At 44.1% G+C, this 14,773-nt stretch overlaps 1 protein-coding gene across 1 annotated transcript in view; it reads left to right on the forward strand.

The window, feature by feature from the left end:
• LDAH (lipid droplet associated hydrolase) overlaps positions 1 to 7,103 on the forward strand; it is a 101,023-nt gene extending 93,920 nt beyond the window's left edge. Inside the window, exon 7 of the mRNA XM_072332916.1 lies at positions 3,837 to 7,103. Within this exon, the coding sequence (XP_072189017.1) occupies positions 3,837 to 4,028 (192 nt within the window). The 3' untranslated portion in view covers positions 4,029 to 7,103. The remainder of the gene's footprint in view (positions 1 to 3,836) is intronic.
• The last annotated feature ends 7,670 nt before the right edge of the window (positions 7,104 to 14,773 follow it).

Consider the following 14,773-nt stretch of genomic DNA (forward strand, 5'->3'; position numbering starts at 1 on the left):
ACTATATGAAATTGCCTACCTGTTTAAAACACAGTGTTGGAATGGCAAAGATAACACACATCCCCTTTACTCTGACCCCATAGTCGGGTCTGATGGCAGAAAAGTTAAAAACCACAAATACTGAAAGCTTCAAGCACAGTTGAAAAATAGAACCTTCTATTTATTGTTTTGTAAATCTGATTATTTTTAAGCTAGTTGCATTATTTTGGGGACCTGACTCACCATTTCTGAATGCTTAGGTTGGCAACAGTATATCATCGCTGGTATAGTGGTTGTGCTGACTCAGGATGTCTTTACAGCCATGCACAGTCCACAGGAAAATATGTACTATACAGATCCATGCAAATCATATACTGCACGCCAGTGTTTCCTATCGTTAATGAAGATTCCATGTGCCTCTGGTTACACATGGCTCATTAAGTATGTCTGCCTATGTGCTGCGGTAGCAAAGCTACTGGTGTTAAAATGAAGATGAGAACATTTGAGTTCTGAATGCATTGGTACAAATATGTCTAAAACAAATATCCTGTAATATATGAGGAAAATGGGTAACATCCTAACATCGATTCTGTGTGTGTGTGTGTGTGTGTGTGGTGTAGGCAATGAACAGAGAACTTGTCACTGGGAATCCCAACAGTGCCACAAGTGGCAGTGTAGTTCTGTCAGCTTTCCTACTGTATTCTCTATCACTGAAAGTTTCCACTTTAGTCACAATTCCACTGTTAGATTTTATAGAGTAATCCATTAATTGGAAAGCATTTTGAAAGCAATTTTGAATGCTGTTGGCAGCTTCTAATTAAGAAACATGCATATTTAAGTTGTAGACTGGCAGACATACATAGACACACAAAACACACACACCAACATCTGCACACAAAATAAGGGGGCAGAGGTTCTAGACTGATTTTAAAAAGCGGGGAATTCCATGGGAAAGAAGAAGTGTTGGAATTGAGACTCAGAATGGGATGAAGAGGTAAGAAGACTATAATTTGAACTTGCAGGGTGAGAAACTGAGAGCAGATAAGAAGCAGAACTATTAGAAATTGGAAATGATATGGTATGGAGGATAGGGCTAAAACAATGAGCCAATGATGAACAGGCTGAGACCAGAAAGGTTGGGTGGGAGAAACAGAAGTGGCACTTGGGAAGACTGGACAAAAGACTGGACAAGGCCTGCAGCTGGTAAATGTACTGGCCTTTCTTGCTGAGTGGAACCTAAGTTTGTGAAGTCTTATCGCTCCTGTTCACAGCAGGAGCAGCACAACAGAGGAGAATTTGTAGAGCAGAGTAGTAGGTTGTGAGATCCTGATGTTCCCGATGTAAGCATTTCAGAGGGTTAGTACTTTAACCAACAGTTGCCTGTTCCCATGGACTGAATGCTCAGTAGAGGATGGAGCTCAGACTTGATCCTGAAGAGCACGCTTTGACTTAGTTTCTCCTGAAAGAATAATGTTGAGCACACTGGAAAACCAGCTTGTAGGTGTTACAGAGAACACATTCGTATTAATGTATGTAATCTGACATTAGCATCTGCAGAATGGAGATTAAAATGGCCACTAAGGTGTTGCAGAAATAAATTAACAAACGCGAGCTTGCAAATAAATTAACAAATGGTGCATGTTGGGGGAATGCACATAAGAAAATAAATTCTGCCTGTAAACCTTTAAATGTGTAGTAAATAAATCCTGAGACCACACACAGAATTTAAAAAGAAAACTACTATCAAATAGCAGCTCATCAGCTGAATGTCATCCTGTCAGTGGACTGAATGAGTCAAGGATCCTTTGGATCATGCCGTGAAAGATTAAACCATAATACAAATATACTAGAGGCAAACTAAGAATGCACATAAATCTTTTGTTTAGGCATTTCCAAAGCTGTGAGTTCTCAAGGTTACAACCCTATCTGGAGAACAGCCCGTTTCTCTGTTCACGCAGACTAAGCCAAGTACATTATCCACCTATGTAAGTGTAAATGACTTTTCATCTTTTTTTTCTAAACAATCATGTGATGAGATTCTAGGAGTACTCCATCAAAATGCCTAATGATTTCAAGGAGAACTCCATTAAACTGGAATTGCTCCAGTTTAATTTTCTCGTCAGTTTCATATTCTTTATTTTTGTATCTGTTGGTAACAGAGTCCAAGGTTGAACATAACTTGGTCAGATGTTTGGCTTTCAGAAGATCTGAATGCAGCTGGCCACTTCACATTGGCTTTTTTGAAGAATTTTTGCCAATGTGACACCGTGTGATTTATGAATAGTCACCATTGAAGGCAAGATCAAAGGAAAATTTCTGCTCAAACAAATGACATACCTTGTTTTCAGCAATTACTTAGTGACAAAAGCAGTGATGTTTGCTAACATGGGATGGCTTGTGTTTTATGCATGTATACTTGGAAGTATAACTTGGGTTAGTGTCTATGTAACCGAGATGTTGTGTTTTGGATACAGTCAATAGTAATGTCTAAGATTTGGGTAGGCTTCAATAAGAGAAAAGCAAGACAGAAACTTGTAACATTTTGTGAAATGCAGTCTGGGCTCATAGCCCACCTCTACCCCAGTGGGCCAGTAGGGTACATTTACTTCTATTTCACGTGGCTACAAAAATGATGGAACTGAAGATTTCTGTGATTAAAGGAAAAAGTCTTGACCTCTAATTTATGTTAGCGTTGCTCAATTATTCACTGAAGTACTGAAATGAAATATGAAACAAATGAGTGTAATGGAATTGGGCCAAGCTGTGTGTGTGATGGGTTGAGCAATCAACATCCTTCTGGTACCTGCAGTCAAGCATTCTAGTATAAAGAATCCTCATAATTAATCTTGTTCTTGTATAGGTTTGAATGAGTTTTACTCACTCCTGGACAACCACTCTCCCTTGATTTACTTTATGGAAATCAAAAATATAGCGCTAGCACACAAAGTTGAGGGGGAAAATGATGGCTTGTTGTTAACCAAATTTATTGGAGTAAGTTCAGAACAAAATGGTCTTTGATAGAATTATAGTTCCACATTCTTTCATGAAAGAAAATGGCTCATCAATCTGAAGGAACCTGTCTGTGCTTTACATGCGCAGTATTTCAGAAAGATAAAATGCTCCAAGCAAAAAAAAGTTTTGCTTCTGAGAATGACCCAAATTAGAGGTCCTTTCCAACCCAGACCCTTCTATGACTGTGATAGTTGCCATTATTCTGACATGACTGAGTGATTCACCTCTAGTTTATGTCTAACACTAAGAACAGGAACACAGATGTTCCAACACCTAATACCCTAACTAGGCAGATGTTTTGAGACCACATCTGACATGCCAAAACGAGCTACACAAATATGGAGGAACCTCTTGCTTTCACTTTGTTCATACGCCGAAAAAAAGAAAGAAACATAGTGGTTTGTCCACTCAGCTGGGATATGGCCTCAATTTTGTTATTTCATTAAGAAGTTAGAAGGCTATTATAGAAAAAAAATAGCAAATAGCTAGTGAAAACACAATAGCATGTCTGTGGAGAGGTGAAGGTGATGAACAAGATGCTTAGTTCATGGTAACAGATTTCTCAGAACAGCTGGGCCTTCAGCAGACCTCTGTTTCTGGAAGTAAGCGTATATCACGATCCATGGTTTTACAGATGAGGAAACTGAGTTAGAATCCATTTGATTGACTCAACTGTCATTGTAGACTTGGAAGTAAGTAAGAGTTACCAATCTGCTACTTCTCACAGTATGTGTTGGGTTGTGAAGCGTCACTTCTTTCCAAATAATTCACTGCTCTTTGCTTGGGTGTTTGTTGCTTCATCAGTAACTTTTTAAGTTAATGGTTTGATATGCTTTGATTTCTAGCTGATTTTTTACTATGGAACTGGAGACAGCTGGTGTCCGCAGAACTACTACGATGAGATCAAAATGGATTTTCCAGATGGGGACATTCGACTTTGTGAGAAAGGGCTCCGCCACGCGTTCGTGCTGGATGCCAGCAAGGAGATGGCTGCCATGATTACGGACTGGTTACGGGATGATCTGACCAAATTATAAACCCAGTGATTAACAAGAAAACGATGTAATTATTTTGTGACCGTGTAATTTTTTGTGAGAGAGTCTGTCCTATTTTTTTTTTTTTTTATTTTTTTCTGTTTATTACAGATTATGGCTTGTTTTCTAATGAGAAGTTTTAGAGAAAGTTAAAGAGAGACTGGCTGGTCCAAACTATAGTTTTATCGATTGATAGCGATGTACTTTGATCCCAAGTCTTCAGCACTCTGAAGGACTCAGAAAAGTATGGAATATTTATTGTCTTCTGGCACTCTAGACAACACTGATAGTAGATTCACTGACTGAGTTACTGTCACCTCAGCTGCTCGCTGAAGAACTGTCAGGGCTGGATTTAGGGCAGCCCATTTGGCCTGGTTTAGAAAGAAATATCAGGCTGTTCTGTGCCAACTGATCTTGGTATGCTCTGAAAGGTCTGACCCTCTCCACCCATTTCATCTCTATGTTTCCCTGGCACGAGAATAATAGACAGCCAGGACAGCCCAAGGGCCAGCATTGTCTCCTTCAGGTGGGATAGGGCTGCTGGGCTTCAGAGATCAGGCTGAGGTTGGGCTTTTTATGAGGGAGATGTGAATATGAGGTGAAGACAAGATCCTCCAAGTCTCGAGTGGGGTTCAGAGTGCTACCAGAACTCCACAGTGCATTAAACTTAACATAAGGTAAGTGTGGCTGCTCAGCTGGGGAATATATTTGGAGCCTTTGGTTCATTTTGTGATTGTAAAGAAAGTAAAGAACCCTTGTCACAAGTGCCAGTGCTACAAGGTTGAAGTCGATTCAGAATCCATGTGTAACTACTTGTAAGTGCCCTAGCTCTCTGAGCTGTCATTCTCACAATGAAGCCCATGGGAACAGTGTTTGCTCAGCAGCTTTGAAGAGTTAAATCACTTTTGATGCATGCGTAAATTTCAGTTCTTTGCTCTAAGGACTGAAGCATGAATTTTTCTGCCAAGCCACGGATTAGATAAGTGAGAAAATGGCTGTTCTGCCATTGTTGCACCCATGGAAGTGCATGAAATGTTAGTATTTAGGACCAGATCCCATCTGTAGCACGCTGATGACAAGTATGCTCTTCCTTACATTTCGTCATCCCTACCCTCAACATATAGGAGGGAAAAATATGCAGAAATATCCTATGAGCTGTGATAATACAAGTTGTGATAATACAAGAGGTTAAAGCCTAAAGCTAGAAATGAAAACAGCGTTAAGTAAGGGGAACAGAGCCAAGTGCAATCAGGAAAGGCTTTCTAGCTGTGAACCTGTGAAATAGTCTCCCTGTAGAGTCCCTAGAGACATTTATAAAGAGATAAATAAATAGAAACACTACAGAACATAGTCACAGGAAGTCCGGCCCTAACAACCAAATGAATTCAGATAATGCATGAAGTATCTACCTTACACAAGTAATTAGCAGCATTAATGTGGTACTACTGAGAACGGTGCTAGAGAGCATTCTCTGATGCTGTAGGACTGAATGATTAACTGCTAGCTTATCTTGCACTACTGTATACATACCATCCACTTCTCTCTAGATCCCACTTAACTCTTTTACTGTTATTCAGAGCAATTTGTAGAATTCAGTTTCTGGATATTGTGGACCAATTTTCAAACCTGCTGACAGCCAGTGGATTTAAGTGCCCTTTTTTGCAGTTTGCCTTTGGAGACCAGCCAGTGGCTTTTCAGATTACACTGCCACATAACGAAACAGGTAGTGATGTTGGGGGCAGGAATGCTGAGACCCCTATCAGTGTGTCCAAAGTGAAGGATCTGTGCCTGTGCAACTGATTCAGGTTATTGGGGAGCCCTGGAACGTTCCTTCTTTCCAGAGGCTCATAGTCAGTGGTGATAGAGACAACTCCTGTGCTCACTTTGGAAATACACAGTTCTGTGTGTCTGTGTGTCTGTTCTAGCAGCCCCCGGATGTTGGCATGCAGTCCTCTTGAGTGTTCTCCTTAATGGCAGGTGCAAAGTGCATTGGCTGGCCTGGGTGCTCCCTGTGGCAGAGTGAGGATGTGTGTTTGCATCTAAGTGTGTGCGTATAGATCTGAGTATAGATCTGTGTATACGTGTTTATACACATGCGTAATGCATGTGTGCAGGGCAGCAACAGAAAGAATACAGTCAGTTTGGTCATTTTGGTTTACACGTTGATACTGCTGGAGAAAACATTTGTTCTTTGCAGTACATGGAATCGGGAATTGAGCAAGGAATCAGTCTAAAAATTCAGCTGTTGTAGTGGATCTTCTGAGGACAGAAAAAGTCTTGCATTAACCAAAGACGACAAGCAGCTATTACAGCCTGGGAACTGAAGTACCTATCAGAGGCGGTTGTTTACAGTGCATTATTCGTATACTTTGTATGAGCAATTAACTTAGCAATACTTGTGTATTCCTTTTATACAAATGCTAATCTGTTATAAATCCTACTGACTGCATTAACACCTAAACTGAGATGAGACCTGGTCAGCGATGACCAGATCTACCGCAGGATAATGCCTTAAGGGAGTTTTCTCTGCAATGATTGAAACCGTAGCGATCCAGTTGCGTCCTTCCTCCTCGAAGCTGTTATCATAAGGCGAAGAAAATTTGCTACTCTGTTCATTGCAAAAAACAGAAAAGCATGGACCTGATTGTCACAGCTGTGTTTCCTAAGAGCAGTAGATCTCACACGATGGGAATCCGGTGGTGTTTGCCATGACCCGAGGCAAAGAGCGTCAGAAGTGCTTGTGGTCCAGATGCGCCAACTCGCCATAAAAACACAGTGTAATCTGCCTGTCTTAGGCTATTTTAGAGTTACTGGGAATCCTATCACACATGCATTTGACCGTATGCAGTAGCATCTGATCTGTGTCGTTCACACTTTCGTGCTTTGTCACCACGTGAGTAAACCTGCTAGCTGCAATGACTTGGACTCATGCTCGTGTTTTGCTAGATCGATACCTTTTGTGATAAGTACACAAATCCAGTAAGAAAAATAAAGAAATTTGTTGTAAAATGTAAGTCAAGTCTTTAATAACTTGGTTAGCTATTTACCACCCTCGTGACATTTACAAAAATACAACTTAACAAAATACTTGTCAAAGCCCAGATTTTACCTGCCATTTAGGTGCCCAAACTCACAAGAGGTCAGTGGGTGGGTGGGAGGCACTTGACACAATGAAGCATTTTTATCCGGAGCCACTCCAAAACAGTGTTTTCCCCTTGCTCCCTCCATTCAGTGTTTGCTTCTCTGAGCTACAGTGCATGCAGGCCAGGAAGGGCTGTTCCTTTAGGAGAGTGAGTGCTTTCCCAGTGTTTACGGTGAAGAATTTGGAGCTGGACTCCAAGCTAAACATCAGTTTCTTGCCTCACAGGAGACAGATTGCATACATGAGCCACAGCGATCATCTCTTTCCTGCAGTTCAGATCATGTATTGGTATGTATTGGTCTTACAGACAATGTGTTTGTCTGTGCACCCACTCCCCAACCCCCCAGCCCTGTATTTAGTCTAGCTATCGGCCAGACCCGTGTTATTCCATGTCACAGGTCATGCTCATACTACCAACCTGGGTACGCTGCTGAGGCTCATCGCTTACAGGTAAACATTCTCTTTTCTGGCACTTCTACAACATAAAAATCTTGAGAGCATTTAGAAGTGACCAGGAGCCATATACAAACAGCAGAGATTTCTGAAGCAGCTGAGAGGGTTTATTGCAAGCAAAAGATAATATCAGAAATACAATCCAGCTGCCAGGAGCAATCATTGCTCGGTAGCATCACACAGAAGTTATGAAACAATACGCATGCTCAGATGGCATAGGCAGGGGGACATCTAATTGGAGACTGTTTTTAAGTGCTTATGCTGATAGTAAATGGGCTCGGTTTTTCCATTCCACGTACTGCAGGAACACGCAGTTGTGTTGTGGTTTCTTAGCAGTTTGCAGTAGCTAATGAAACACAGAATGTTGTCTAAGGCATCTGACTCATCCTGCAGCGCAGTGTTTGCCAGTCAGATATTGGAGAATTTTGGCCATCCCATTTGAAACAACTGACAATGGAAGAGGCAGCAGGGGAGTGCCCTTCATTTGATGTTGAGGGGCTGACGAGTACTTGATCAAACTCACTTTAACACCCAGCTCTAAAATACTGTGTTTCCTTTATTAAGTGAAATGACAGAATGGTGGAGTTTGGAAGAGATCTTAAAGCCCACCCAGTTCCAACACCCTGCCATGGGCTGGTTGATGCCCACCAGCTCAGGCTGCCCAGGACCCCATCCCACGTGGCCTTGGGTACCCCTCAGCGATGGGATATCCACATATCTCTGGGCAGCTGTGCCAGTGTCTCACCATACCCTGAGTAAATCCTTCTGTATGAAGACCAGGTGGCTTGGAATTGAGAAAAACATTGACAGAATCTGTTTTGAAGTGTTAAGATCATTAACTCTCATCATAGAGGTGCACTGGAAATTATTACACAGGAGTGCAAAAAGGGGACTCGTGCCTGGTGTGTCACCCCATGCACCCCTGGTGTGCTGTCTGTGATGGAGGGAAAGCCTAGGACATACCACCACTGTAGTTATTAACTCCAAAGTCCTTTAGGCAAACCTCCATCATCAGTTCTCCACTTTTCCCCTGGTTTTGGGAAGAGGTTGCTCTGTTTTGGCTGAAACCTACACCTGGTGCCATGAAGACTTCTTCCATGCTTCCAAATGTGCCTTACTACACATCTGCATCTACTGTGTGCTGTTCATACCGGAGGCAGTCTTAACTCCATCACATTCATTCGCTGTCCCCAAGTCACTTTGGTGAAGTCCACTGCAGGAACCATTGCTAAAGCAGCTTGGCCTGAAACTTCTGCCATTGCAGCTAGAAGGTCCTTGTGAATGAAAGTGGATGAGGAAGAGCACTTACAGCTAAAGACCTTCCCTCACTGCACTTCACACAAAGACAGCCTGATCTTACAGATGCCCCGTGTCCTGGACGCCCCATAACTTTTGAAGTTCACCTAAGAATGCAGAAGGGTTTCACATCCCATTGTGCTTTATTAAGCTTTTAGATAAAATTTATATATATGCATATATATATATATATATATATATTTAATTGAAAGAATGGGTAAAAGAAACAGGAAAGGAGAGTGAGAAAAAGAAATATATTTAATTAAAAGCTGTATAATAGAAATAATACTTCTGATACTTCTGTAGTAATATCTAATCTCTAGAGCAGAAGGATGTGTACCATGCGTACCAGGAATATCTAACACGAATGAAAATACTTTTCTACTACATTTTTCCCCATACCTTTTCATTCCCCAAGTTTTTAAATGCAACATTTCTTCCTCGTTTCCTACAGGGATGTTTTCACCAGGTGTGAATAGACTGGGTACATTCCTTCCCTTAGGAAGGCCATCGCCTCAGGCTCCCTCTGCACCTGTCAGGGCAGTGACCTGGACTCAAATCAAACCCATCCAAAGGGTTTTGTAAGTCCACAAGCATAATGTGAGCAGGGGAGAGTCTTACAGTTGTCATATTTACCCCTTCAATTTAGTGTTCCTTAGCTTCTACAGTTTCATGTTCAGGTTAATGGAGAATACTCTGCTTGGTTGGCTGGAGCTGGTTTGCTCCTAGTCAAGGCAGGAGAAGTGAAGAAAAGGGATGAACCTTCTGATGAGAAACGCATTGCAAACACTCAGTGTTCTCCCATCTTTTTCCCTTTCTAAAATACCTGAGCTTACCAAGGAAAGAGCTGTAAAATGACCAGCTTTTTCAACGTTTCCTTTAGTAACTTCAATAGCCCAGGAAGCCAAAATGACTTAGTAAAGGTACTCTGAAATGAACCATCTGGTTTTGGCACACAGATACAAGTCTTAGAAAGAAAAACTATTGCCGAGATCTATTTATCAATAAAATATTTAATAAACTTATCTGTACAAAATATTAAAAAGGTTATTGAAGAGTATACAAGAATACTTATTTAACAAATATATACTGCTATATAATATATTCAAGAAAATATAGATTGCTGTTTACAGTTCATTTACAATCCAATATGTACAATCTATTTAGACTTTAGAATACATACAAACAAGGCATTTACACCATCACTTACAGAGCAATCTTCTTCAGAGATATCCCACACTCAGACCTGACAAAGATGAACAGATACATGGAAAGGTTAGAGGCACGCGTAGGGATACAAGTATTGCTTCAAAGAAATTAACTACTAGAGATACGGCTATTGGAAACTTGAGTCCTTTTTCATTTACTGGTATTTTCCTTTCTAACCAAAGAAAATAAGACATAAATAAAACCATGACTGACCAGCAGAGAGGCTCATTTTGTCACAAAAAGAGCTCCGGATAGTCTTGACTTGACTTCAGAAAAAGAATGGGCAAGGGTAAGATATGTGGTAGTTTAGCAGATGGGATTAACAAGGACTGACACTGCCCCAGGCTGCATCTAAACTGGGCAGCACCACAGAGCAGCTCTTCCATGCACAGAAAGGCCTTCGGAGTCAGGCCCATAAACCACAGGGCCAAGAGCTTGATTTACAAAGGTACAGCTCTTCAAATGCTCAGATCTTTCTTTCATGCACTATTTAATCCTACAGGTTAACCTGCTCACAGCACATGGGGTGAATAAAACCAGCACAATCACCTCTCCACACCCAAGGAAGGTGCCCCACTCTCAGTTGGTCACAGCCAACAGGACCACATCACTTCAGCACCTCCCCAGTGCCCAGAGCCTGGTGCCATCCCTTCTCCTGCCCCATGGAAGTTCTCTAACACCTCAGGGCTGCCAGCCCAGCCAGTGTGAGCACTCAATCCTCAGCTGGGGCTCTTGGCCTCTTCCTCCTGTTCCCTTCCTCTCTCTTCTCGGGGATGCGGTTCTTCAAGGTAGGACTGAGAGAGTAGAAAAGCTTCTCCATGGAAGAACACCATGGAGAACACAGCCATCTCATCCCATAGCTAAGATCAAAGCCAATTCCACAGCACCCAGAGTGTTCAGTGAGAAGACCCAAACACTACCACCTTCTATTGGGAAAATACTTGAATGTGTGAGGAGGACCTCTCCTCTCTCCACCTTGAGCCCAGCAAGACCCATGGCATGAAGGGTCCATGTCTACAACTCATGCTGGTAGGCCTCAGCCTTCAGAAACAGGCTGCCCAGAAAAGCTGTGGATGCTCTCTGGAGGCACTCAAGGTCAGGTTGGATGGGTCTCTAAGTGACTTGATCTGTTGTGGCACAACCAGCCCACGTCAGAGGAGCTGGAACTGGATGGGCTTTAAGGCATCCTCCAACCTAAGCCGTTCTATGATATGGTATGATTCCCTTCCTCACTTGCTCTCTGTTCCCCAGCCATCACAAATCCCAGAGCTCCTCATCCCGAAAAGCCAAAATAAGAGCACGTATCAAAACTAAAAAGCAAGCTCACCAATGCAAGAACAAACTCTAGAGTGGAGACAACAAGAACAACAACCCAAAGAGTGGGTGAGATTCATTTGGTGTCATTTCTGGGAACAGATCAAGCTTTGGTTTAAAGGTGTATAATACCAATGCACTTGAAAATGCTCTGCTGCCCACCCTGGTCATAGAATCATAGAATCATTTGAGTTGGAAGGGACCCTCAAAGGCCATCTAGTCCAACACTTCTGCAATGAACAGCGGCACCTACAGCTCCATCAAATGCTTAGAGCCCCATCCAGCCTGACCTTGAGTGTCACCAGGGATGGGACATTCACCACCTCTCTGGGCGCCTCAGCCAGAAGCTGAACACAGGTACATCACCCTGCCCGTGCTTTCCCCCAGGCTCCTTCCAACACAGCCAATTCAGGAGGACCGCTCTAATAGTGGTAACCAGCAAAAGGGGGAGCAGCAGCACAACCTACACATCCTGAGGCTGTAAAACATCCTCAGTAATGAAGGCTGGGCTCTTTGGTCGGTCCTCCTCCACCAGCAGGAGCTCCAGATTTTGGTCATTTCTTGAACACCCAGGACAACTGTTGATGCAGTACGGATATCTCAGAGTGCTGCACATTCTCGTGTGTGCAGCAAGGCATTAATGGCACAAGGAGCTTCATAACACTGACTGCAGCTGGTTTTGTCACAGAGAAGATAAACCAGCTTGTGGCAAAATTCAGCATGGTAGGCGCACCAGGCTGGTACAACACATCACTCTTGCCAACCAAAGACCCATTTAAGGAAAGGAGGGGCAGAGAGCTCCCTATGCCTGCGGTTCTAGGGGAGCTGGCAGGGTGGCTGCCACTAAACACACACTTCAGGATCTATGGGAGAGGGCCCTGAAGCTGCCAGCAGCAGAAGTGGCTGCTTGCTTTGCAAAGGGAGTGTGACCAATAAATCACTGCCGGCCTTCCCTGCTCTCCCCAGCAGTGAGAGCCACGCGAGCAAGATGTGAGCTAAAATCCATATGGTGCGAACACACGCAGAAGCGGCTGGCGCTCAGCTCTGAGCAGAAGGCAGCTTGGGGTTGCCAGACTTTTCCTCACGGGTTTGCCAAGCATCAGCAAACAGCCTAGGAGGACATCACCACTCCATCTGCCCCTGCTTTGGGACCCCAGTGGGTTGTGGTCTCCAGGACGCAGTGAAGCGGTGCCGGAAGCACAAGCTCTGGTTTTACACACCGTTTCCACGCACCAGGTTTGGCCTCACCATGCACCCCGAGTCCCAGCTCAGTGCTGGCAAAGCCTTTTTGGGTCTGAGCAGCTTTCCCTGCCCCTGAGCCATTGCTGCCCCCACATCCAGGAGGGGACGGAGCACCAAGCGCAGGTACGCGGCCCTTTCCAGATGCTCGCTATTTCTAGCTTTGCTGTAATTACATCCCGCAGATAAAAATGGTGCTGAAGGTCAGACAAATCCTCCAGGAGAACATAACTCTGCATGGAAACTGTTTCGGTTTTCTTTTTCTTTTTCTTTTTTTTTTTTTCCCCTCTCTTTTTTTTCCTGGAAAGGCTGTATAAATACTGCAGGTTGGGAACCTGTAATTATCCATTCAAATCGTTCTGAGTCCACTGAATCCACCTTTGTCCGCTTTCAGCCTCTCGTCTCCTATTTATACTGCTCAGAAATCAGCCCAGGTGAGAGGAGATGGATCAGGAATACCACTTCATGGGGTGGCTTCAATGCCTTTAGAGGGTCTTGGCAGTGATACCCCAGAGAACATCCCCCCGCAGAAGCCAACCTCGCCTACACAGCCATAGAATGGCGTAGGTTGGAGGGGGCCATATGATCATTTATTTCCAATCTCCTGCCAAGGGCTGGGCTGCCACCCACATCAGGCTGCCCAAAGAAGAGCTCTCTGCCAAAAAAACAGAGGTGCCCAATGGGGAGAGAAGCAATTCATTCCCACATGGGCAAATCCACAGACAGCACCGCCGCCAGCAGCAGCCGCTGTGCTCTTCCCAGACCTCCCAATTTTCCCTTAATGCAGTGATCCAGGCTGCAAACCTGCAGTGATCGAGCCAGAACTTTCCTCCCTGGGGCACCAATGCGGACATGGTTCTGTGTCCTGCAAGAAGGGGCCTGAGGCCACTTGTGGGGTTGTCAGGAGCTGTATGTATATATAAATATTGAACTGCCCACAAACCTCCACAGCAAATATTTGGAGGAAAGGAATAAAAAAGTGAAAACATTAAATATATATATATATATAGAATTCAGCAGTGAGGAAAGCTACGTGGAGACCATCAGTGACTGAACTGCCAGGCACATGGAAGTGTGGCAGGTTTGGGAATGCCGTGGTGCCCGCATCCCCCCACTCTGATTGATGCCTGTGATAAGGGTATGGGACGAGAGCTGTTTGTTAGGGATGTTGGATGAGGTTTGCTGGAGCCCTGGGGGTGAGGATGGGGAGACACTGGGATTGTCCCGGGGGTACCTCTCTGCTGTGATATGCAGGGTGGGAGCCTTCCTGATGTCGTATTGCCCCAGCAGGGGCTGCTTGGGTGGGAGCTGGATGCTCTCTCCTGCCCAAGGAAGCGGTCTGGGGCTGGGAGGCTTCCTGCCCTCTGTTCAGAAATCTCTGAGATGGAGAATGAGGAGCTTCATAGAAAGAAATAAACAAAAACATTTTCCAGCAAGAATTGATCTCCCCAAAAGAGAACCCCCATAGCTGGTGAGTGCTGATATTTATAAAGCGACAGCTTGCACACTAACACAAACCAATCCCATCCCTGACCCAAGCAGAGCCACAAAGCTGCTCGGTACAGAAAGCCACCTGACAGCATCCCACAATTGATGCCAGGCTTCTTGGGGATCAAGGCACTGTTTAAGCCCATTTCCTAACAACTTGCAGCCCTCTCAGCTCTGCTCTTTGCGAGTTAAATGTCTCTGCCCAAAGGATGCAGGCTCCCTTAGAGTAGGCAGGGAGGGATGGAGCTGCTGCCAAAGGGAGGTGGAGCAGAGCATGGCCTTTTTACAGCCATTATTTGGGGGCAAAAATAAGAACCCAAGCAAAGCAGCTCTTCCCTGGGGAGCTCAGAACTCTGCTTCTCCCCACATGCTCTGAAGAGGTGGGTGTCCTTACGTGGCAGAAAGAAAAGCTCCAACTGCCCCAAACCAAGGTCAATGCAGAGAGCCCCAAACCTTTGAGCAAAGAGCAGAGAGGGTTTCACCATCCCTGCAGGGCAGCCCCTGGGGGGAGGGGGCTCTTGGAAAGGCACACACCAAAATGTGTACGTATATATATATATATTATATATATATTTATATATAAAATGGGGTGCGACGGGACGGGGAA

Source organism: Excalfactoria chinensis, chromosome 3 (genome assembly GCF_039878825.1).
Source record: "Excalfactoria chinensis isolate bCotChi1 chromosome 3, bCotChi1.hap2, whole genome shotgun sequence".
NCBI classification, from domain to species: domain Eukaryota; kingdom Metazoa; phylum Chordata; class Aves; order Galliformes; family Phasianidae; genus Excalfactoria; species Excalfactoria chinensis.